Raw genomic sequence first — 24,056 nt, forward strand, 5'->3', positions numbered from 1 at the left:
TCTAACAGCTAAGCAGTAGCCATCCTTTCTTACTGCTTTTGAAATATTTGTATTTAGTCATCATTTAAATTTTGCTTCTTGTATATTTTGGAAGATTAATAACTGCAAAAGATTTGTTATAAAAAATACAAAACTAATTAGGATGCTTATTGTCAGGCCTTGGTAGAAGCCTGCAGGTGTTCCTTCAGGCTGCTTACAGCCCTGTCGACCTTCAACCCAGAGCTCGGACAGCCTGCATGCTGCCTGGGAGGCAAAACCCATGTTTCATGAGCACATGCAGGGTTATATCTGAAGGTGACTCGGAAGCATTCAGAGGAACATTAGGAAGAACGGGATTGTAAAAATCAACACGTCTACTCTTCTCCTGCAAGAATGACTGATTCTGAACAAAAAAAAAAAATTCTAAAGCACATTATTAAAGCAAATATCTGTCAAAACACACACTTCCCACTTGTCGTGTTCTCATCCTTTTCTTCTTTGATGAGCAACACTGAACAGAAATGCATGTTGGCATGCCCATAACTCCTCCTTTCCTCCTCCTTATCTTCATTTGTAATCTCTGTCTCATCCCGAACAATTGGTGAGAGGGAGGGATTTGCCAAGCCTGGCACTTATTTCACCTGTCAAGCTCTCCAGATTCTCAGCAGGCCGGGAAGCGCTCGCTGGTAGAGGTAGGAAAGGAAAAATGGGGGAGTTGAGAGCAAAGAATAAGAGGAGTCACATTCTCTCTGTTTCTCAGTCTCCCACTCCAAGCGTACTTTGACAGCGACGGTAAGATCAAAGCTGTCATGGTGAATGGCAGTATCTGCACACATTTCTGTCACTCATTGCACCTCTGTCAAAAGAAAATCAAAAATCACGGACATGAAAAGTGGCTTTGAAGCTAGCATTGTGCAGATATATTTGAAAATGAGCAAAACGGCCCCCAAAATGATGCATCTTTATGTCGTCTTAATCCTTCGCCACTTTAATTTGTGTTATTAAATTTAATCTAAAATGTATTATTGCATTATTAATCAATAGTTTCATATTTCTTCCACCTGTTGCAACTTTGACCCGATTTGGATTAATGAAATCTTTTCATCGCATGTCATCTGTTTCACTCTTGAGGCAATGCATAACAGATCAGGGGCAAATTAATTGCTTTATTCTTGCCAATATTCTTGTTGCTTATCACTCTCTGTAGATATGAACAATCTGTCCTCTAGATAATACACAGAAAATTCAGGTTATTTCAAAGGAACTGGCTGCTAAACAAGGACTCTGGGCTCAAATTCAATTTGCATATAGTGGTGGGATTAGGTGAGTTTGGCTTTGCCCCCCTATGGATAGTTTGAGGCCAACTGTAGGAGTGAATGCATCCAACTAGAAGTGCCGTCGTGATTTGGCTGTTGCAGCACAGGACAAGCTTCTTGCTGTCTTATTTAATGCCTGGTGAGTCATGACTTATATAATTTCAGGGTTGTTGTTTTTTTTCCCCTCAAACATATGACTTATTCATGCTTGGTTTGTGCGTTGGATTGGCTTGGGTAAAAAGCCACTTGCAGCACATTAACTTCACCAGGGAGTTGAATGTTGGCTGATGTGTGCAGGGCAGCACCTTTACTCCGTCTGCAATATGTCAGGCTGCTGTGTTTGCCGTGTGGCACTGAGAACTTTATCCCTTTTACCATTTACTCTTCAGTCTGGTGCACAACAGGTCAGCTTATGCTGCTTCACGGGGATGTTGGTCCAATGAGCTGTCACAGCAGGTTTGACAGACCGATGCTCGGCGAGGCTGTGGGAGGAAGGTAAAATATGCAGATCCACAGATGAGAAAGCAACTGCTCTCAACTTTTCCTGGGAGCACATGTTGGAGTGGACACTGAAAAACAGGCGGTTGTGGCAGAACAAAGCTGGAGGGAATTAGTAAAGCATTTAAAGGCTGTGTAAATGGAAGTGAGTTTGTCAAAGCGTGACTTCTTCCTCCTTCCCCTTTTTCCCTCCACTTCATACAGCTCTAATAATATATGTAATTCTCTCACACAGAAATAACTGCCTGTGGAGAAAACTCAACCACTTTTCCCCATGACAGCGGAAGGAGGCAGACAGCTATGACCGTAGTCCAGATTTACATGACAGTGCTGTAATGCAAGAGGCCTGTCCTGACCACTTCCTCCACATATGGCAGGAATTCATCTCTGCTGTGCTTAAATAAAGACCAAAACCATAGTGTAACATTATCACCGTATGACAGCACAGTATACCAGCTGAGAGAAGCAGTAAAAAGAGCTGGCAGACAACCAAAAGCACTTCAGTGGGTTTACACTGCCCCCTTCTGGTTTTATTTCATTAATGCATTGCAGGCACAAACTCCAGCTTTTACCTGAGTTATTGCCTTATTACAGCTTTATTTAGCAAGCCAAACATCAGTTTGACTTTATAATCTTTTATAATAAGAAATGTGATGGCTTTGTTTAACTGTGTGGTGTTAACTTCAGTTTTATCATATTAACATTTTATTTGAGGAATAAAAATGACAAAATGCGCATTTTTCTGTTGTATTTTAGGGCCAAGCAGACCTGCTGAAGCATGCAAAGAGCGAGGCTCTGGACACTCTGCGTCAAATCCACTGTGCAGCTCAGTCCTGTGGTCTCAGTAAAAATGGAGCGGCTTCCCCACAGCTTCAGCACCATCCTCATCACCACCACCACCAGCAGCAGCAGCAGCAGCAGCAGCAGCAGCCACCGCAGATGCAGCCTCAAGCCAAGCCCCAACCACAACCTCCACCTCTGTACCAGCCCCAAACCCAGCTCCATTCCCAGACCACACCTCAGGCTTATTTCCATCCTTATTCTCAGCAATATCCTCTCCTGCATCCTCAGCTGGCAACTCTTCCTCCTGTCCAAACTGTGTCAAAACCCCCGGCCTATCCTCAGCCCCCGCCCTTACCCTTACCCCCCGTACACTTTCAGTTACAGAGCCAGCAGCAGAGCGCAGCAGGAGCTCTCGACACCATCCCCGAGAGGGAAAAAGAGATGGTCAGTGACAATCCTGAAGGATTCTGCTGACCCGCAGCCTGTGCCCACAGAGGATCCCACCCAAAGAGAGACAGTGAGAGTCAGATAGAGAAGCAGAGTGGTGTAGATGCAAAGCAGGAGACCAGCAAGGAAAGGGGGACGGAGGAGGTTGCAGAAAGAGTTAAAGAGCTGATAATAGTGAGGAAGACTCGTCGCGTTAGAAGTGAGACGCAAGTCTGAAAGGAGATTTGAGCTTGAGCGGTCAGGGTGAAAACAAACCTAACGCTGCAGTCAAGTGGAAAACTGTGGATACAAAGAGAAATATTCCATTTCAGCCAGAAGGTTCACATCTTGTCTTCTTCCTTGCAAAGAGCAAAAGGATAAGAGCTAGTAACATCGTTCTGAAACGAATTTCTGCATACCGTACACTGATCACTGATTTAAACATCTCTGTCTCTCTGGGCAGCGCTAGTTACATGCCCCCCCCCCCCCTCTCTCTATGTACTCTAGCTCTGTGGGTACAGGCTTTACCTCACACTGGCAACTAATGCCACAAATTTGCCTTTTCATTTCAGAGACACTTTGGCATGCCTTTGGGCTGTATAACTTCCCTTTCACACCCTTTCTCCACCATCTTAGACATTAGGCTAAGTGCAAACCACCACTCCTTTCACTGAAGAGGAAGTCATTTTACTTTTAAGGGCACAAGTTAGTGCAGCTCTACGAGCACACTGTAGGAGTCACAGACGACCATTTCAGCACAAACCAGGACGTTTTAGAGCTAGTATAGTAAAACAATCTGCAGCTGTCAAAGCTTTCAGTCACACCAAATGTATTATTTGCTGCTGTCAGCCTCCATCAGGCCTTGCAGATCTCTAGTGTCTCTCATTAGAGTTTAAGTTCTTCATCATTCCTGGAAACTCCCTACAGGATCTCCTCGTCTCCTCCCCAGGGGGCTGTGTGTATGACGTTATGTGAGTTGATGTTTTGGTCCCCAGGGTGGAGCTGGCCCACATCCTCCAGTGGTGGAGCTCAGCAGCCAGTCCTAACTGGAATATTTGACCGAGCCTGTTAAAGGTGAAAGGTCAAAAGCAACACGGTACTGCTGTCTGTGAAAATAGATGTAAACTGTCTGTAAAATGTATGAAGGGAACATATATTGTAACAAATCTCAGACATTAATGATTGATATTCTAATTGTTGTTAGTTTTATTGATGTTTTTTTTTTTTTTAACATTACTTCCACATTTGCAGTGATTTGACACCTGTTGTTCTGTGGCGCACATCAGGACAACCAGTGCATGTGGGACTGGATTGAAGGATTTCAGGTTGACACCACAACACAAAGGGGTCAAACAATAACCTGATGTGTTCCAGTTTAAAATGAGTGTGGATTCTGTAGGAGCTCATTTAAGTGGCCCATTAAAACTGGCTTCATTGTTTATCCTGTCTTTGCTTGTTTATTTCTCTTCAATAAGTCACAAATCAATATAAAACAAAGGCTTGCTTTACATTGCAGAGATTCATAACTCTGAAATTGTTTTGCAACTATAACTGGGGATTTTTCACACCATGGTAGGCTGTTAACCTTCTTATACAATCATAACTAACTGTAGGATGTATTGCAAGCAACTCCACATGCAACCAATAAAGCTTTTACAGAAGTTTTATTGGTTGCTTTTGATGCACTGGGAAACAAAGTTATCTCTTTTTTTTATCTATAATTATATTTTTATTGATTTAGACTTTTTATTGAATCATGGATGTGTTCTTTAAAAGCAGTGTTTCTCATTGTCCATAAGATGGCATCAAACATTAAGTAATTGGCTGTAAGGATAAACGCAACAGCAGTTAATAACATGGCCTGGAAATTTTAATGTATGTAAATAATCTTTCATTTAAAAAAAACTTAAAGTTACTTGCCTACTCAGAAATATGCTAAAATCCTCAGTTTTCTTGAACAACAGCAAAAAGGTCAGGTTACAAGGAAATGCAGCAACTTTTCTCGATGTGTCAGTTTGGTACCTTTGACATCAAACAACAAAGCTGATATGGCTTCATTAGCATGGCTTTTTTTTACAACTTACTCATTAAAAATGAAAAAGACCATTAGTATTTTGTTCATATATGTAATTGCATATCCACCAAATACATTAGCTAATTGAGTTCAGACCCTCATTATTCATCTAATGGTATGTCTTAATAGACCTTTGGTAAGCGGCCACAAAGACATACCTGTGGTTTGTGACATGCCCATGGAGATACCTGGGAGATGATCTGCAACAGGAGTCTAATTAATGGTCCAAAGTAAACGTCAAATGAGCAAGCATCAGAAGCATAACAAAGAAGGGTTTTGTCTAATGCTTGGAGCTGTCCTGCATGACGTCCAGAGGATTGACGATGTGGACAACCTAGAACGATATAAAAGGTACATGTTCCCCCCGTCGAGAGATAAGAGTCACACAAGCCAAAAGATGACGTGGTACCCAATCAACTTCCAAAAAGCTGCTGGGATGGACACATCCAATAGGGTAAGTTGGCTCCTTCTCTTTATTTCTTTTTGATATACATTTTCAACTCCTCATTTCCAAAGTTCAGATAAAAAAAAATGTATTTGCTGTATTTATTATACATTTACTGTCTACATTTTTTGCGTGATTGCGCGAGTCCAAAGCTGCACGGCTCAGTTGAAAATCTGTGGCTCTTAAAAAGGTCATTTTGTACAAATAGTTTCATATATTTAGGGGGATCATAATACAGACCTTGCAATTTACCAAATATATCAGCTGAATGTTCAATATCTGTAATTTTTTCTGTTATTTAGGAAATATTTTAGTACACAACTTAAGTTGTGCATTTCCTTTTTCTATATACTCACACACTGATACAGTTATAAATTATTACACTGAACGAGATTTTAAATCTTTTAAGTTTAAATTATATTTTTATTTTCCATCTTTCAGCACTGAAAATTACACCTTATACAATGTTTATCTGTAAGTTGGATAGCAGCATATTCAAGCCATATAGATCGCAGATGTATTTGTTCAAGTTGCTTTTGTAGATTTTTGGGTCAAAATGTTGTGTTCTAAAGCTAATTTCTCACTAAGCAGAAAGCCCTGGCGCTCGTCTTAATCTTGCTGCTGTCTCAACTGGATTGTGATGCTCAAAGTGTGCCTGAGTGCTGCAGACAACCATCGCGCTCCTGTCGCCTCTATGTGTTACTGTGCCGCTCTGATAAGAGCTTTGGGGGGACCCTTACAGGAGATGCATCTGCTGGCATCCTCACTCTGGGTAAACGAAACAAGGATGAGCATCGTTTGCAGAACAAACTCCAACAGCTCCTTCATGGCTCCAGGAACCAAGCAGCGGGTATCCTGACAGTGGGGAAGAGGACTGAAGAGAGAGCTGGGGAGCAGTACATAGACTGGTTTGCTCAGTCAAGACCTACTGTAGTGACACCATTGCATGTTTGAGACTGAGTAATACTGGGACAAAGATGGGAGAAAAAGCAAACCAAAAGGAAAAACATTATTACAGAAAAGACATATTTTCTCATGTAGAAATAATTTTGTGGCGGTCTTGGCGCTTTGTCCCTAAATGTAGCATCAGCTGGAAGAAAATTTCAGATGTAATAAAAAACAATTTAAAGCTGACAATGTGTTTCAAGTTATAAATGAATTTGTTTGATTACTATAGAACAAGTTTTCGTATATACTTTTACTGTAAAAAATCTGGCAATTATTAATCTTCTGATATCTTTCACTTATGATATGCATTAAAGCCAGAGCTGTATTAATCAGAAATCTGACATATTCATATAAATACATGACTCACTGTGTAAACAGAAGGGCTCTGACTGAATCTGATTTGCACACAAAAGCAATATCCATTGCTATGGCAACTTAAAAGCACAGGATTGTGCTTGTAGAATCTTTTCAAGGAAAATAATTACTTGATATAGAAGAGTGCAGCCATTAGCATTGGCACCTCATAGTTGAAAACAGGTTAAACTGGTGATCTGAACTGTCTGTACATCTTTGTGCACAGCCTGAGTCCTGTGGCATCCAAAAATGTCTTATGTAAAAGAGAATTGTCAGAATCTTTGTTACATATATGAGCAATTTAGCAAATTACAGAATAACTGCACTTACAGCTTTATTGAAAACCCGCTTTTCTTTAAATAACTGTCTTTTATTTTAAAACTCTGAAAAAATAATCTCTACAAGAAGGACACATTTTGTGCCATTTCTCTAAAGACAATCATATTATAGTTTAATATGACTTCAGTAAAACTCTAAATGCAAATATGCAAATTAGCAGCACATCTCTCTGCATCCTTCCTTATCTTCCTTATTCCTTAAACTTCGCTGCTTTCTGCCATTTGATGCAAATGGATAGGTATGCTGTATATGAATTTCTGTCTTTTTTTTTGTTCTGGTCCAAAATAGAAATTCTCACCAATGACATCGACTGTTTTACAGTTCTTCACATAAACGCATAATATTAAATATAAAAACATTAAACATATATTATCATATTAACAAGGGAAAAAAATAGAAAATGACAAGAAATACAAAATACCAGGAATTCTTTAGCTTGGTCATATCAGGATAAATTACCTTTTTATAATATTTCCTCTGTTGCTTGACAGTTTAAAATGAGTGACCTAAATGCCTAAACATCACCAACCCATCCAATGAAGCCAGCTGGTGTCACTTAGTGACAGAAAGGGATGCATGTTTTACATCAAAGTATCTGGTTAAGGGACCACAGTAAACAAAGAATTTGCATAAAAATGTATTTTATGACCTAAATGACTTATCATAAATCTTACCAAACCTAATAGGACAACAAAACAAATGCCAGGCCTTAATCTGAAAAAGGAAGCCCTTTGAGGATGTAAGGCGACACAACCTTCCATCAGTACCAAAGCCTGCAACACAAAATCAAAACAATCCACACATCAAATAATCAAAATATACCCACAAAGGTCCTTCAGGAGTGGGTCGTCACAGAGGTGAGTTAGCCGTGGGTATGCTGTATGATGCTCAATATTAGGGACATGACGATATGCTTTTGTCCCGATTCAATTCGATTCCAATTTTTTGGGTGTCGATTCTATTTAAATTGCAAATCTTGATTTCAGTTTGGAAAAATAACAAAGTAACCAGACCATCATTCTGCTGCTATAATGTCCAAGAAGACAAGTAAAAAGATCAATAAAAACAACAAAAATGACCATTTTTTAAATATATGATTGTTTTTATTTATTTGAAAAATATATAGATTTTTTTAACAAAAAAAAATTTATTTTAAAATTGTGAATAACAAAGTCCCGATATTGAATTTTTTTATTTGATTTTCCCCACCCCTACTCAATATACTGTAATTGTGAACCCTATAACATATATTACAAGGAAACAACACAAAATAAGGAGAAGAGTTTTGTTTTAAAGGAGTGGTTCTGACTGGGGATTAATTTTTGAAGTCTGTGAGAAACATTTGACACTGCAAAATAAAACGATAGAACCTAAATGACACTTTTAAGAAGGACTGCTGCTCACCAGGGTGGCACATACTGATTCTTCAAAGTATTTTATCTCCACCAACATGAGCCCTGCATTGCTCACCGTGACTAGAAAGAAAAAGAAAGAGAGATGTATGGCTAAGCAATGATGTAATGCAAAAAGAATATTTAAATGTTCATTTTTGGGCTGAATGTGTGTGGGTGTTGTTTCATATATTGAGAAATAGAATAGTGCCTCAAATTGCAGGTGATTCCTTAGGTGGTAAATTATTTTCGTCTCAACAAATGAGTCACTTAAATTTCCCTAAACCAGCAAATGAACCTCATCCAGTGCTGTATTCTGTTTATCTTGGAGTCTGTGTCTGACAAACTAATTAATTCTTTTTAAATACTCCAAATATGTCTCACAGTGGGGTATCCAAAGCAACCAAGCTGAATACTGAATAAACAGCCAAGGCAACAAGAAATGCATGCAATAGCTCCCAATGAAGAGTTTAATAAAAAATAAATAAATAAATTTTAAAAAAATCGAGCCATAAAAAGTGAGACAAGGAAGAGCAGACAGAGCAAGAAAGTCATTTCTAATAACTTCTCCAGGGAACGAGAAGTAGGAGGAAGCAGGCTTTGTGTGTTAGAGAGAAAGTGAGAGGTATCTAATGAATTCGCACTGTGTGGAAAGGGGGCTGGTTCAGGCCTTTGTATGAGAGAGGGCGGGAGAAAAAGAGGTAGGGGACTGAGATATGGCAGGAACCATGGTGAGTAGAGTTACACAGACTGAGGAGCAGTTGAGACTTTGCAGAGGGATGCGCGACTGAACCTGACGACTCCAGACTCAGAGAGAAGCTTCAGAGAACTCCAAACATCTTTTCCTGAAGAAGAAAATACATTTCAGCAAGAAGCTCGTCTGGAGCTACATCTACAGAGCAAATATGTGCAGAATATAGTAAGGAGCAAGCGAAAGTAAAGCCTTTTGGTCTTCTTACTGGTGCCTCTCAGCGAATGGTAACGAACTGCTGGAAAGTGACTCTTCTTTTCAAAATCTAGTACAGGATGCCTGTGATGAAGGGCCTTCTTGCTCCACAAAATACCTTCTTGGACAGCATTGCCAACCACTTTGATGGTACCCGTAAGTATTTTGAGGGAGAGGAATTTACCATGTGGATGAAGTAAAAATGTTGTTAATAGTATTTATAGCTGAGAATAGCATAGAAGGCATGGAAATATCTACAAATATCTATGTTCAAGTTACGCTCTTAAGTACCTTCCTGGGTTTCATGAGAATATGGAAACTTTCAGATTATTTTCTCATTTTGTCCTTTTCAGTATTTCCTAACTTTTTATCAAAGGTACACATACAATATGTTTACGTTACAGGTGAATAGCTGTGTCTCAGCTGTGAAAACATCAACCTTCGCTGTTAAGCCTGGTTTGATTTTAGCCTGCGCTGAGAGATGCGTGTTGAGCAGTAAGATTAAATATTTAGTATTCCTGGTGTATATTCGGCATATTACACCATAATTGAGTTTTCTACTCTTCGAATTAATTGATTAATTGTATGGTGCAAAAATGTGTGCAGTCTGTTGTGGTGTGATCCAGTATGACATCCAGGGTATTAAGCAAATAAAGTGATGTGAACTGTAAGATTACATGTAAAGATGACATTAAGTTGGCTTTGCCTGCATTAGTGTGGCTGGTTGCTATGGCTTTGGTCTGTGTTTTTAATAGCATTCCAGTTTTCTATGGGAAAAAAACAGAAATCAAGGCCACTACTTTTCTTTTTATCCACAGATTTGCTCAGATTTGTGCAAGAGCGTTTACCTGCAACAAACCTCCTAAAACAGGTGCACTCGAGTGCAAGCTGAACCCAAATCTTCATGCTTGAATATTAAAGTGAACCAGATCAAGATGTACAAGGTGTCACAGCTATGACAAGCAAAATGTAACAAATAGAACACAAAGTGTTTGTTTTCATCAGTAATGATGAGCTCCATCTTGAATAAATAAGTAAAATATAAGAACGTAGAGATACCGATACTTCACATTTCTTATTTCAAAGTGAAAATGTCTGTAGTTGAATTGCATTAAGTGTAATGCAGAGATGCATGAGCAGCAGGCTATTCAACATGTGCACGATCTGCACAGACTGTGTTTGGACTGAATGCAAGGAATGGAGACCTAAATGTATCAGAAAGATGTAATGTTAGAATATGAGCAGGTTTCTTGAGCTTAGCTTTGTAAATAGGCATATATGAACACAATTATTTAAGTGGAATACCATGGATCTCATAATACACTTTATAAATGGGATTATAGTTGGACTACAATGAATTGATTGAACCGGGCAGTATTTTTAAAGGTATCTAATGTTTAATTGAATTGGTGCTATTCAAATCAAATGGAACTGAAGAGAATTATATTTTTCAGCAACACTGCAAAGTAAAATATCTGATTTTTTATTTTTTATCTGATTTCTTTGAAGAGAGCATTTTAGTTTTATTCCTCAGATTTCTTCCCAAGGAAAGAGCTTCCTGACTAGAAGGTGAAATAAAAATGAAAAAATTCATATTAAAACTGAACAGAAGTTGTTTTTTTTATGTTTTATAGTTTTTATAATTTAAAATAATAGTTTAAGACATTTGTTGAAATATTATGGAACTATTCAGTTTCTTTGGTGATCACTACATTCATAAAAAAAGATAAATATTAAAACTCCATAGTATACTATTCCCTTCAAAAAGGTTTTTAAGTCATGCTTGTCCTCATGGTCGGTGCACGAGGCCCAAAAGTGAGAAAATTCTAACCCCTCTCTTGCTTGCGTGCTTCATTTTTAAGTGCATGTGTTCTTGAATGGTTGATTCTGAGATGTTTTCCTCTGTGACCTCATGAGGGAATATAACCAATCAGGAAGTGGATACTGCAATTGACCCGTCCTAATTAGCTGAACTTGCCCTCTAAAATTACAGAGCAGGTGCCAGCAAAACCTGCATCATCTCCCAGAGTGGGGTGTGAACAGACTCCGAGCATCAACACTTAAAGGTTCAGACACAGAAATGGTGCCTTCTTAGCAGAATGATTTTTGGAATTGCTAAAATAAAGAACAAAGGTTGAATGTGGGGTAATTAACTATGAAAACAATGCATTTCGACCTCAGACGGCCATAGGAAATTGTTCAAATAATAACAAATGACTGAATTCTTCCTGCTCTGAGCATTCATATGCCAGACTGAATGATCAGGGTCTTTTTTATATTTTGTTCTGTTTATTTTGCACACTAAATTGAAAAGCATATTTTCAATATGATAAAATACATGTAAAGCAATTTTAAAAAACATTCAAATAGCTTTGCTCTTTTAATAATTATGTGATGCTGCCTCATCCCTCAGCCAGTCACACAAGTACAAAATCCCTCTTACAGAGGCAGATGTCAAAATATTGTTGATGTCAGTTTGCGGTTGCAACCCTTATGCAATGTGAATATGCAAATTCTGATGTTTTGATGGAGTTGCATGTAAATTTGCGGAATCTTGGGAATAAATCCATTTTTAACTCAATTGTATTAATTCAGGTTTAACATTTTGCCATTTCAGTGAAAAAGAAAATAAGTTGTTTGTATGATTTAATTGTAGTTTCTATCAAAATCAACATCACTTGTCACTCTCTAAAAAAATTGAAAAGTGCACCTGATTCCTTGCTGCAGTTGCATGTGAACACACCCAATCAGCCCTCAACCTGTGCTTTTTTTTGTATCACAGTTAAATCTATAGAATAGATCAGCAGAAGGTGTTTGCTTTTATGCTTCAGCAATAATAATATACTTGGATCCCACAAGGTGTGTATTGCTTGTAATATAAGTCTGTTCATTTGAGGGATACTTCAGATTTATTCCAAAGGAGTTGAACCTCAAGAAACAACCTCAAGAAAATCTGCCCAGAACATATCGAAAAACGTGACAGACAAAGACGCTATTGCTATCTCCCTATCACACACAAGCATGCACACACACACATTTATAAATCCTCCATTATTAGATACATTGTTTGTTGTTAGACCAACCTGAGAACTGACAGTCTCAATTGGAATAAAAGCCTTTCTATGAACCTTTTAAAGACACACTGTAAAGGAGAATGGCGATAATATCCACATGATCCTGATATGAAGGCAGGAAGATTGATTAAAATGAATTATGCAGAGGAATAGAGCCTATCAAATATCAGCTGAGGTCCTGCTCAGTCAACCTTTTTGAAAACAGGAAAATACGTAAATTATTCATCATTTCCTTCGCCACTTCAAAGTATAATCAGTAAATGCAAACTGCAAACAGAATAAAACCAAATTTTTTAGGTTGTGTCTTTAAGATGTACCAGAATTTCTGTCTTAGTGGCCTGAATGGTCAAAGACTCATCATGGACCGTTTCTTCTACTGCGCTCTTTCTTTTTATTTCTCTCATGTGCCAGATAACCTAAAAATTGAGTAACTTAAAATTGAAGAAAAGGAAGACAATTTTCTGGCAAACAAACTTGCTTTTATGATTTGACATGTCTTGATGTCCATTAAGCTGCGGTTTCATTGGGACCACATTGTTCCTATGAATAAAACAAAGCCAACAGACAGAGGGGGAGCTTGAGCTCAGAGACATGGCTTCACAACTTTTGTTTGCGAAGATTAAAACAGAGGAATTTAGCTTATTTGTATTACTGTTTATAACATGGGTTTAGGTGAACAGGTAGTTGAAGAATAACTTTATAAGATTAAGGATTCAAAGAGTTTTCATCCAATAATTATAAGAGCCAGCATCCCTTGAAAGCCAAGGATGTGTGCATGGTTTAACTTGTCATGTGCACACTTACTTTCATGGGAAGCTAAATTAAGATCTTTCCACACTTGTGTTACCATGGCAATTTGTGCAGAAAATAAATAAAACATATCTCAGGGCTTCAGTTCACATCTTGGGAAAAAATGTTTTTGAGATAAGGATTTAACTAATAAAACATATGTTCTGCTCTAAAAGCTGCATTGTGATTCTTACTAAACAGATTTAACTATTGCTGCCTGCTGTTTAAATAGTATATAAAATAAGTTATCAGATTAGATTGTATCTGCCGATACTTTTTGCACAGGGACAATACAAAACTCCTCTTTCCTTCTGAGCAGGTGCTCAGTGTTGTCCTTGTACTTATAGCATCATTATGATGTTTGCCATATGGGGAACAAAAAGAAATAACTTTTTTGAATTGAATTTGCTTGCATATAAAAAGACACTGACTGAGCAAATGAAACAGGACACCTGTGTGGAGCCGATCTGTTTGTGTAGATATTGAAAGGTTGCACCAGTGAAAGCCATCTGTGGCCAGTGAGACATCTGCCTGCTGTTTTCCCTTTACAATAGGTCCAAGAGTAAAAAAAAAAAAAAAAAAACCTAAGCCTTTATTTTCACTGGTAACTCTGCAGCTCAAAAGGCCCTGAATACATTAAATAAGTGGATAACAAGACCTGTTATTTTTTATAAGGCAAGACAAGTTTATTTATAGACCAAATTTCATGAACAAAACAATTCAGAGCTTTATGTGAAACAAAAACATTACAGCTGGGTGCAGTAGAAGCATTGAAAAATACACTGAAAACTAACTTTAGAAAGGAATAAAAGACATTTCACAGAAAAGAAATAGCTTAAATACAATAATTTTTGATGCAAGAAATTAAAGTTGCCATGTCAGTATGAATAATTATATTAAAAGGCTGAAGCAAACAAGAGTTTTAATCAGCATTATTAAAGCATTATAAATATGAATGCGAAAAAAAACTGCAACAGTAGTTCTTTAAAAGATTAAACAATGTATTATAATAACTATTAATAATGTCAATAATCATCAAGTCTTTGTTATGCATGGCTGTTAGCAACTGTGACCTTCTGTACTGTTCAGTGTTACAAGATCTGAAGAAGCCTCTCACTGAACACACTCCACTGACTCCTCACTGTGTTGAGAGAATGTGAAGACTGGTTGCACTGTTCTGCATGTTAGTACATGTTTGATTCTGTACATCTGGGGTGAATTTTATCATCATGGCAGCCTTTAACAGCCTTCCAGATTATCTCCTTAAACCCTGTATGCTTGTTTATGTTCGTTCAGTTTTTCTAGGTTTGACCAGTCTTTCGTTTTCCTAAATTTAGTTTTGCTGAGCTTTTAGATGATAGTCATCTGGTTACATGGATTCATAATATGTGTATTCCAATATAAGCATTGCACAGCAATTACTGCTAACACTGACATGATGCGGTTGTCCATGGTGGCAACAGTGATGAAGGGGTTGAGGCAGGGATCCTCAATCCTGGTCCTTCAGGGTTGGTTTCCTGCAGGTTTTCCAAGTGTCCCTGCTGAAACACACCTGATTCAAATCAATGTGTATTTAGCAGACATGTGCAGAGCTAGTTTAAGTCTGAGTCAGGGGTATTTCAGCAGGGAAAACCTGCAGGACACAGGCCCTCGAGGACCAAGGTGTACAGCAGGGATCTCCAAATGAGCTTTCCTTTTGAGACATACCTGATTCAAATCAAAGTGGTCTCCGCAGCTTGTTGTCAAATTCAGCACAAGTCTGTTAATGACCAATTCATTTGAATCATGTATGCTGCTGCAGGGGAACATCCAATACCTATAGGATGCCTGACCTGGAGGACCAGATTTGGAGATCCCTGGTGTATAGAACTGCAGTGATTCAGTTGAGGGATGATTAACACATGAATACATTTTGCTTTGGGTCGCACCTGTATGGCTAAGAAATAGCAGGAGTTGTTATGTGCTTCTTTTGTACTACGTTATTCAGATTTGCAGTGATGCTTGTTGAAAATAACTCAAGAAATTGTCTGCATTTTCTTTCAGACTTCCAGTGTCTATTATTGCTTGTTGAACTGTCTGTTCTTTCTCTTTGTCAAACTCACACCAACGCTCTTCGTCTTTTTATATTTCCATCACAGACAGTAACTTTCTCCTGGGAAATGCAAAGGGTCGCTATGGCTACCCGATCGTCTACTGCTCTGATGGATTTTGTGAGCTGACTGGCTTTGTTCGGACTGAGGTGATGCAGAGGACGTGCACCTGCAACTTTCTTCATGGGCCTGAAACCAGTGACAATGTAATCCAGCAGGTGCAGAAAGCTCTGGAAGGGCAACAGGAGTACCAAGAAGAAGTCTGTTTTTATAAGAAAAATGGTGAGGATGAATAAAAACACTCGGCTTTTGCTTGAGGTTTTTGAACATTAAAACTAATTCAGTCATCAATTTAGTTAAAAGAACTGTCTGACAGTCTTGTTTCTTTGGAATAATGTCGGTGCCTTTAGGGAATCGGCTTTGGTGCCTCCTGGATATTGTCCCAATTAAAAACGAGGAAGGCGAAGTGGTGCTGTTCCTGCTGTCCTTTAAAGATGTCAGTGAATCATATGAGAACACACACCAATACTCTCCAGGAGATGGTGAGCTACGGCTGTGTACAAGTCCACACATCCATTCATTCATTAATTTTCCTAACCGCTAAATCCAATTCGGGGCAGCGGGGGAAGCTGGAGCCTAACCCAGCAGTCTTTGGGCGAAAGGCGCGGTACACCCTGGACAGCTCACCAGTCCATTGCAGGGCCGCACAGAGACAAACAGCCACTCACACTCACTCCTATGGCAATTTAGAGTAACCAATTAACCTTACATGCATGTCTTTGGATGGTGGGAGGAAGTCGGAGTAGTCCACACATTCATTTATGTTAACCCTGAAATGTTCTGCTGTCTTATTTAAGAAGATTAAACTGAACCTTTATATTTATTTATTTATTTATTTTGCTTGTAGGAATGTCAGAGGTTCCAAATGAAAGCAGAAAAAGCAACCAATCACATTTTACCAGATTACAAGAAAGAGGAAGGACTATTCTGCACCACCTGGACAACTTGTTCACAAAGAGGGGCAAAAAGAAACTGACCAACGTGAGTGTAAACCTCTGAGCTGAAGTTCATTCATCTGAATATAAACTCCTGCTGAGATCATTTTCTGCCTTTCATCCTTTAGCAGCTAAAATCTTCTGTAAACACAGGTGCTATTTGACTGGTGGTTTGCTGCAGTTGTGGCAATCAGGGGGCAATTTGCATGTGACAGGAAACTGGCAGAGGCTGAAAAAATACATGCAAACTCCCAATATGATAGTTTCATTTTTAAAGCTGTTTTCATATTTCCAAAGTCTAAAATTTGATGCCTTGTGATATTTTCAGAGTATGTTCCAGAAACCTTCCCTACCCGAGTACAAAGTGGCTGCTGTAAAGAAGTCACGTTTCATCCTGCTGCACTACAGCATCTCCAAGGCCATGTGGGACTGGCTTATTCTGCTGGCGACCTTCTACGTCGCTGTCACCGTGCCTTTCAATGTCTGCTTTGTCAGCCATAATGAGGGCAATGATCATCATTCACTTGTCAGCCGTAGCACGGCAGGGAGTGACATAGCCGTGGAAATGCTCTTCATGCTTGGTATGACATATTCAGACTTCGTGATGTAAAAATGTTGTAATCAGGGCTGTGCTTTTCTAAATAAATCTACTGTAAAATGTACAACTTTCTTTACACAGGAGGAGGATAACATCGAACTTCATGTAGCAACTTAATTACTAGCTTGTGCCACTTCATTTTAAAGTCACATCTGCAACATTAATTACATGCTGCGCATCAGTTCACCTCTATGTGGAAGCATCTTGAACAGGATTATGTTGAGACAATGATAGTAAGTTTAAATTTGGAACAACTGTATTTCCCCATGCAGCTGTTTCCTTGGCAATGACTAACACATTGCCGCCTCCTACCAGCTCTCGCCCACTCGGGGCGTCTGTGTTGCCCCAGGCTATGAATCATAATTAGTTTTCTCTCACTTTGTCCCAATTTTCTTTCAACAAAAGTGGTGTTGAATATTCATTCGTCAGACAAGTGGCTGCGTTACAGGAAGTTTTTATAGGGACAAGCGCACCTGCTCTCACGTGCTGCTCCTTGATGTTATTTTTGTGGCGAGTTACTATGACTACAATGAGAATGGATGACTAAAAGTTTCTAATTGTTTATGTGTTTTATGTAGCATTTGGAATACCATTTCCATTATGTATAACTTTACTGTTCTTTTCCAGATATAATCCTGAATTTCCGCACTACATATGTGAGTCAGTCGGGTCAAGTGGTGTATGACGCCAGATCCATTTGTCTGCATTACTGCACGACCTGGTTCTTTGTGGATCTGATCGCAGCATTGCCCTTTGACCTCCTCTATGCATTCAACGTCACAGTGGTAAGTCTGTCATTATAGCTTGAAGACAAATAGCTCTCTTTTGGCTGTATTTCCTCAGGGCTTTAAGTCCAAGAATGCAAATGTTGCTGTACAACACTTCAGTGCAAAGCTTGGAGATTATTATCTAAATTTTCAAAATACAATAAAACTAAACTCAAACATTTTTGATTTTGCTCCAACAGTTTGTCACTTTAAACCTGTATGAGGTGCTTTACTATGGAGATTGTGCAAATAGCAAAGATTACAGTTTATAACTATAGAATAAGAAAGCAATCTTAAATAAACCATAAAAAGTACAAAAAAAAAGTCATGCATGTTGCTTGCACTCCTTTTCCAGACATCGCTTGTACACCTGTTGAAGACGGTCCGCCTGCTGCGTTTGCTGCGCCTGTTGCAGAAGCTGGATCGTTACTCCCAGTACAGCGCCGTGGTCCTCACGCTGCTCATGTCAGTGTTTGCTCTACTGGCTCACTGGATGGCATGTGTCTGGTATGTCATTGGACGCAAGGAGATAGAAAGCAGTGACCCCGTCATCTGGGAAATAGGTGAGCACATTGTGTTGGTTTTTTTTAACATCTTCCAAACAATTAGTCAAATATATTTAGCTCTTTTTCTGCTTTTGCAGAGACAGTTGTAGTGCTTTTCAGGCGGCAAATTTCTAGTTATGCTTGAGTGCCTTAATCCCTAAACAGCACTTCAACCTCTGTCTTTTCTTCTTAGTCAAGAGGAAGTCTAGGTCATCGAGTAATTCTGTTATATCTCCAGTGTGCATTAGGTTAGTCAGATCACATACAGTTTTATCACTTACCAAAGGAGGAATGGCCCTCTGTTGAAGCTGGTTAAACAAGATAGAATAAAAAGAATAAATGTGTTGACGTTCTAGATTTAGTTTAGTCACCTGAGAGCACCACATTAATCTAAGACGACCATCATCTGACCTCATCCACCAGGCTGGCTACAGGAGCTAGGAAAGCGTCTTGACACACCGTACATCAACAACACCATGGGGGGTCCCTCCATGCCCAGTGCCTATGTTGCCTCTCTCTACTTCACCCTAAGCAGCCTTACCAGTGTTGGCTTTGGAAATGTATGCGCCAATACAGATGCGGAGAAGATCTTCTCCATTTGCATCATGCTCATGGGTGGTGAGTTAAAATGGCGATGACGGAAATTTCACACATTGTGTAAATAATCTGAGATTATCACAACGTTGCTCCTTCCCCTCCAGCCCTCATGCATGCAGTGGTCTTTGGCAATGTAACAGCCATCATCCAGCGTATGTACTCCCGCCGTTCGCTCTACCACACCCGCATGAAGGATCTCAAGGACTTCATCCGTGTGCATCGGCTACCTCAGCAGCTAAAGCAGAGGATGTTGGAAAACTTTCAAGCCACCTGGTCGGTCAACAATGGCATCAATGCCAATGAGGTGGGTGAAAGGATGCATTTCAAATAATCAAATACACACCTGATCAGCATTTAAAGAGCTGGGATTGTTGAATGCAGTGATGTCCTTCAAAAGACAAGTTACTTCATGTCTTTTCTGTCTGAATGTATCTGACTTTCGGAACGTGGTCCTTTAAATGTGGGACATCTTGAACTCTCTTGAGTCTTATTCCATTTCCTTAAGTAGACGCCTCTGTGTTGCAAATAGAATTTCAATGACAACGCCAGAGTCTATCTTGGAGGTGGTCCTGGTAATTACAAGGGTTGGAGCTGAAATAGAGAGAATACTCATCAACACCCTTACACTCACCTCTAAAGATAATTAATTCCCTGCTAAAAGCAACAACACAGCCACTGGTTTCTGTGAACATGTGGTTGTTAACACAGTCAGGCTTTTGCTGAGCAGTTTGACACCTTGTGTGACTGCATCAACCTTCAAAACCTCAGTTTGGTCTTTCAGTTACACTGACGGGTTATAGATAATTCGATGTTTTGGATTTTAAATTGCAGTAGTAGCAATCAATTTCTTTTCCTGTTATTTCATTTGGAATCCAATGTCCAGTATCAATAAGTGAGTCTAATTTCAAGTAAAGAGAAAGCAGCCGGATAAGAAAATCGAAGAAAAATGAAAAGTTTATGAAGCTTTAATGGTAAAAAAAAAGGTGGACCAAGGCAGCCTTGTAGGCACCTGTGCAATCTGTCCACTTTTCAGCTCTTGTCTGGTCATCTTCACCACATGTTAACAAAAAAGCACCACCTCTGGTGCCATTGAACTACAATGTGATGATTGAAATATCTAATAATAAACTGTTGGTTTGTGATGCACTGTAGCATAAACAATCAAATCACCAATTCTTATTTTTTTCCCCTTATACTCTCTTAGCTGTTGCATGACTTCCCAGATGAACTGCGAGCAGACATCGCTATGCATCTGAACAAAGACATCCTGCAGCTGCCTGTATTTGAGCGAGCCAGCAGAGGGTGTCTTCGTTCCCTCTCCCTGCATATCAAGACTTCCTTATGTGCACCAGGTGAATACCTCATCCGACACGGAGATGCCCTACAAGCAAATTATTTTGTCTGTTCAGGTTCCCTTGAGGTTCTGAAAGATGGAGTGGTCCTTGCCATCCTGGGTAAGTGTTCAGAAACTGTCACACATTTTGACCCATTTATTCAAGTCTTTATCACCTCATTGTAATGCCTCTGTTTGTCTGAAAATCCATGCAGGCAAAGGTGACCTTATAGGAGCTGACCTTCCAGAGCATGACCAAGTAATCAAGACGAATGCAGATGTGAAGGCGCTGACCTACTGTGACTTGCAATACATCAGTGTTAAGGCTTTGAGGGAGGTACTTGGGCTTTACCCAGAATACAGCAGTCGATTCAGCTCTGACATTCACCACAATCTCACCTACAACTTGAGAGAGGGCAGTGAAGCTGATGTAAGACATATAAAAACGCTGTACCTGCTGAATAAATCATAAATGTAGCACACATACCACCTACCAAATGAGTATAATCACTTGTTAATGCTGATTTCCATACCTTTAGGGGTTAAGAAGATTTCTATGGACTCCAAGGCATTCTAAGGTGTGTGTGTGTGCTTGGCTACAATTACCATGGTCTAAATGCCCCCAATGTGTCCGATGATCTGCGTTTAGATTAAGAGGTGTCAAATTTGGTTTTGAAAATTGAAAAATATGGCAAAAACATTTTTAATAAAGTCTATTGGTATAAAAGTAAAAATGGAGGGAAAAACAACACACTGTTGAGTGTTGTTTTAATAATGGGGGGGAAAGGGTTTCCCAGCAAAACATTATAATAAAAGAAAAAAATAGAATATTTACCTGTACTTGGTTTGAATATTATGGATATTCTGCATATTATCATTAGGTCAGGTAGTAAATTGTGACCTAAACTGTGAGGCACAGGGTATGAAAAAGATTAACTGTGTTTTTCCCAAAGCTAACAAACCTCAACTCCAAGCCTTCCTTTCAAAACTATATCGGTTAAACATCTACAGAAAAAAATGAAACATACAGCCCCTCAACAAGCACCACTAAGTTGTCAACTATGTTTCCCCAGGGTCAGGATGCCATGGACCACAAGCTACCCTTCATCATTGAGGCAAATGATGCTGAACAAGCAGACAACATGAAATACTCCCAGCATGTGAGAGTGCCTCTGATACACGGTTTAGGCAGTCCTGTCCATCAACCCTGCGTCAGCACCTTAGGGGAGGAGGCCCAGCACATCACTGCTCTCCACCTCTGTCGATCACCTGTTCAGGGAGGTAGAGGTCGCAGCCCCTCTCCCCAGCCTTTCATCCGGGAGGAACTCTCTCTCTCTCCTTTGCACAGTCTCACTAATGACTCAGGTCTCAATCAACAGCCTGTCAAATTACTCCTGCCATCCTTACCTTGTGTTAGTCCACTAAACCTGAGCCCCAGGTAACCCTTTTACCCCACTTTTGCACTTATGTGCTGTTTGAGCTCATTTAGAATAATGTAACATCTATTTGTTTCTCTGCCAGGGTCGTGGATGGAATTGAGGACAATGGTCACACCTTTCATTTCAATGTAGAGCAAAGCGAGACAAAGACTCATGTGCCAGGTAAACTCTCTGCAGGAAGCGCACTGAATGGAAAAAATCATTGGACTTAAACTGAAAGAAGTAACATCTTAAAAAAAACACATATGCTAAAGAAATGCTTAAGTAAATTAGCAAATGAAAATGTCTACTTTTAATTTTGGGTTTGGCATCTTCCACATGTAACGTATACAACCCCCAACCATCTGCATTTATCTTTCTTATACTTTGTTAGACCAATCCAAGGTGAGTGCTAACCTGCTTTTGGAGACAGAAGAAGTGAGGCAGAACATCAGCAAACTGAACAAAGAGGTACAGTCTAATAAAAGCTGTACATATGCAAATAAAACTTTTCCCTTTTATGAATACGTTGATGTAGTGAACACTGCTCACTTACTGATTACATGTGTGTAATTGTAAGAGAAAAGAACATGACTTTTTTTCATTAGAGAAAAAAAAATTCTCATGTATGTGGTCAGAATTAGTTGAGCTGTGGATCTTCATCCTAAAGGTGTCGCTTCCGGCTAACAATCCTGTCTCTGTTTATTGTAGCTATGCACAACGTAGTGTTCATATACTGCTAATTTCTTTTTTTCAAAACAACTTCATAGAAAATTCCCAGATGCACTTATTTTATGTAGCAACATCTCAAAAGTTCAAATTTGGCTTACAGATTTAATGAACATAAACTTTTCCTATTCAGCTCATTATACAGTGTAAATAATTAGCAATAAATGAACGTTTAGGCATTTAGCATTTTTTTTATTTATTCTATGGAACATATTAAAAGCTAACCCATTCGAGCTTTAAAATAATCAGTTTTGATCAATAAAATGTATGTTTTAAATAAAGTCAATGCCCAGAAAGGACTTTAAGTGTTGTTAATTTTTCTTTTCTTTTTTCTTTTTTAGGTTACCAGTTTGAATGAAGAAGTGTCCAGTTTGGCAAAGGAGCTCCATGGCATAATGCAGTCCCTGCAATCTCATATAACCATTCATCATGCTGCTCCTAGTGTGACATGTTCTAGCATCTGGCAGCCTAATGTCCCTTTAAATACATCCACTGAACTGCATCTCAATCATGAAACAATTAGCCATCCTGCTAGAAATGCATGGGGGTGCAGAGGAATGCCCTCCAGTGGCAGGGGTCCCACATTGCTGCACTCGTCATGCCCTGTGTCAACCTGTTTGCACATATGCTGCTCTGACAGAGAAGGAGCCGAAGCTCAAAGGCTACAGAGCTCGTACAGCACATTTCAAACAACTAAAGCAACTCCAAGCACCCCTTGCATGGCCCGTCCTCATACCCAAGGAAGCGCTTCCCTCCTGGGCATCAGCCCAGCCTTCAATAGCTTCCCAGTTATTAGTCAGGCCCTGCAGATGGTCTACAATGCATCTGTTCCCACAAAGCATAGCACTCAACCTCTATGCTCTACTGTAAATTGTGGTCACTCCCATGTCACACAAAATCTGGTCAGGTCCCAGACACCTGTTCGTTTCCCCATCACTCCTACTGGTCAGCCACAGTGTCACACAGCCAGCTCTTTGACACCTGCAGAAGTCTTCAATTCAATGTGCACAGGGCATAATCAAGGCCAACAAAGCTTTACCAACGGTCCAAGACAAAGTGCCCCTGTGGGATCCAGCCCTCTCCCCTATTCTCAGAACCATGCATGCTCTCTGCTGGAGCAGGTATCAAACAGAGACTGTAGAAATTCTCTCTTCAAAGACGAGACGGATAACATTGAATCTCATAGTGCAAACAGTAATTTGAGCATGGAGGAATTACCACACTAATGACTGCAAGATCAGGTTATTTTTACTGTATAAACATAACAGTTTTCCATATTGTTTGAGACTTGTGATGTAAAGTCTGATCCATTCATTTTCTGAACCCGCTTTATCCAAGTAAGGGTCACGGTGGGGCTGGAGCCTATCCCAGCCTTCGGGCCAGAGGCAGAGTACACCCTGGACATCTCGCCAGTGTATCGCAGGGCCAATACAAACAGATGAACAACCATTCACACTAACACCATAGGCAATTTAGAGTAACCAATTAACCTTAACATGCATGCGGTGGGAGGAAGCTGGAGTATACGGAGAGAACCCACGCATACATGGGGAGAACATGCAAACTCCACATAGAAAGACCACCATTTGAGCCCCCGCCCACAGCCGAGAACCAGTGACCTT

At 39.6% G+C, this 24,056-nt stretch overlaps 2 protein-coding genes across 2 annotated transcripts in view; both read left to right on the top strand.

Moving 5' to 3' along the window:
• Window positions 1–4,353, top strand: part of LOC306765283 (inactive phospholipase C-like protein 2) — a 60,547-nt gene extending 56,194 nt beyond the window's left edge. The window contains exon 6 of the mRNA XM_079252690.1: window positions 2,550–4,353. Coding sequence (XP_079108816.1) covers window positions 2,550–3,050 — 501 coding nt within the window. The 3' untranslated portion in view covers window positions 3,051–4,353. The remainder of the gene's footprint in view (window positions 1–2,549) is intronic.
• A 5,226-nt stretch (window positions 4,354–9,579) lies between these two features.
• kcnh4a (potassium voltage-gated channel, subfamily H (eag-related), member 4a) lies at window positions 9,580–23,660 on the top strand (the record flags this gene model as incomplete). The annotated part of the gene is made up of 15 exons (XM_079253111.1): window positions 9,580–9,655; window positions 15,501–15,734; window positions 15,863–15,994; window positions 16,360–16,493; window positions 16,776–17,028; window positions 17,673–17,830; window positions 18,168–18,375; window positions 18,781–18,975; window positions 19,059–19,258; window positions 20,159–20,408; window positions 20,503–20,717; window positions 21,361–21,725; window positions 21,809–21,888; window positions 22,100–22,176; window positions 22,776–23,660. The coding sequence occupies 15 exons, from the start codon at window positions 9,580–9,582 to the stop codon at window positions 23,658–23,660; spliced, it is 3,462 nt and encodes a 1,153-aa protein (XP_079109237.1).
• Window positions 23,661–24,056: the final 396 nt, after the last annotated feature.

This window comes from Telmatherina bonti (genome assembly GCF_933228915.1).
Source record: "Telmatherina bonti genome assembly, chromosome: 14".
In the NCBI taxonomy this organism is placed as follows: domain Eukaryota; kingdom Metazoa; phylum Chordata; class Actinopteri; order Atheriniformes; family Telmatherinidae; genus Telmatherina; species Telmatherina bonti.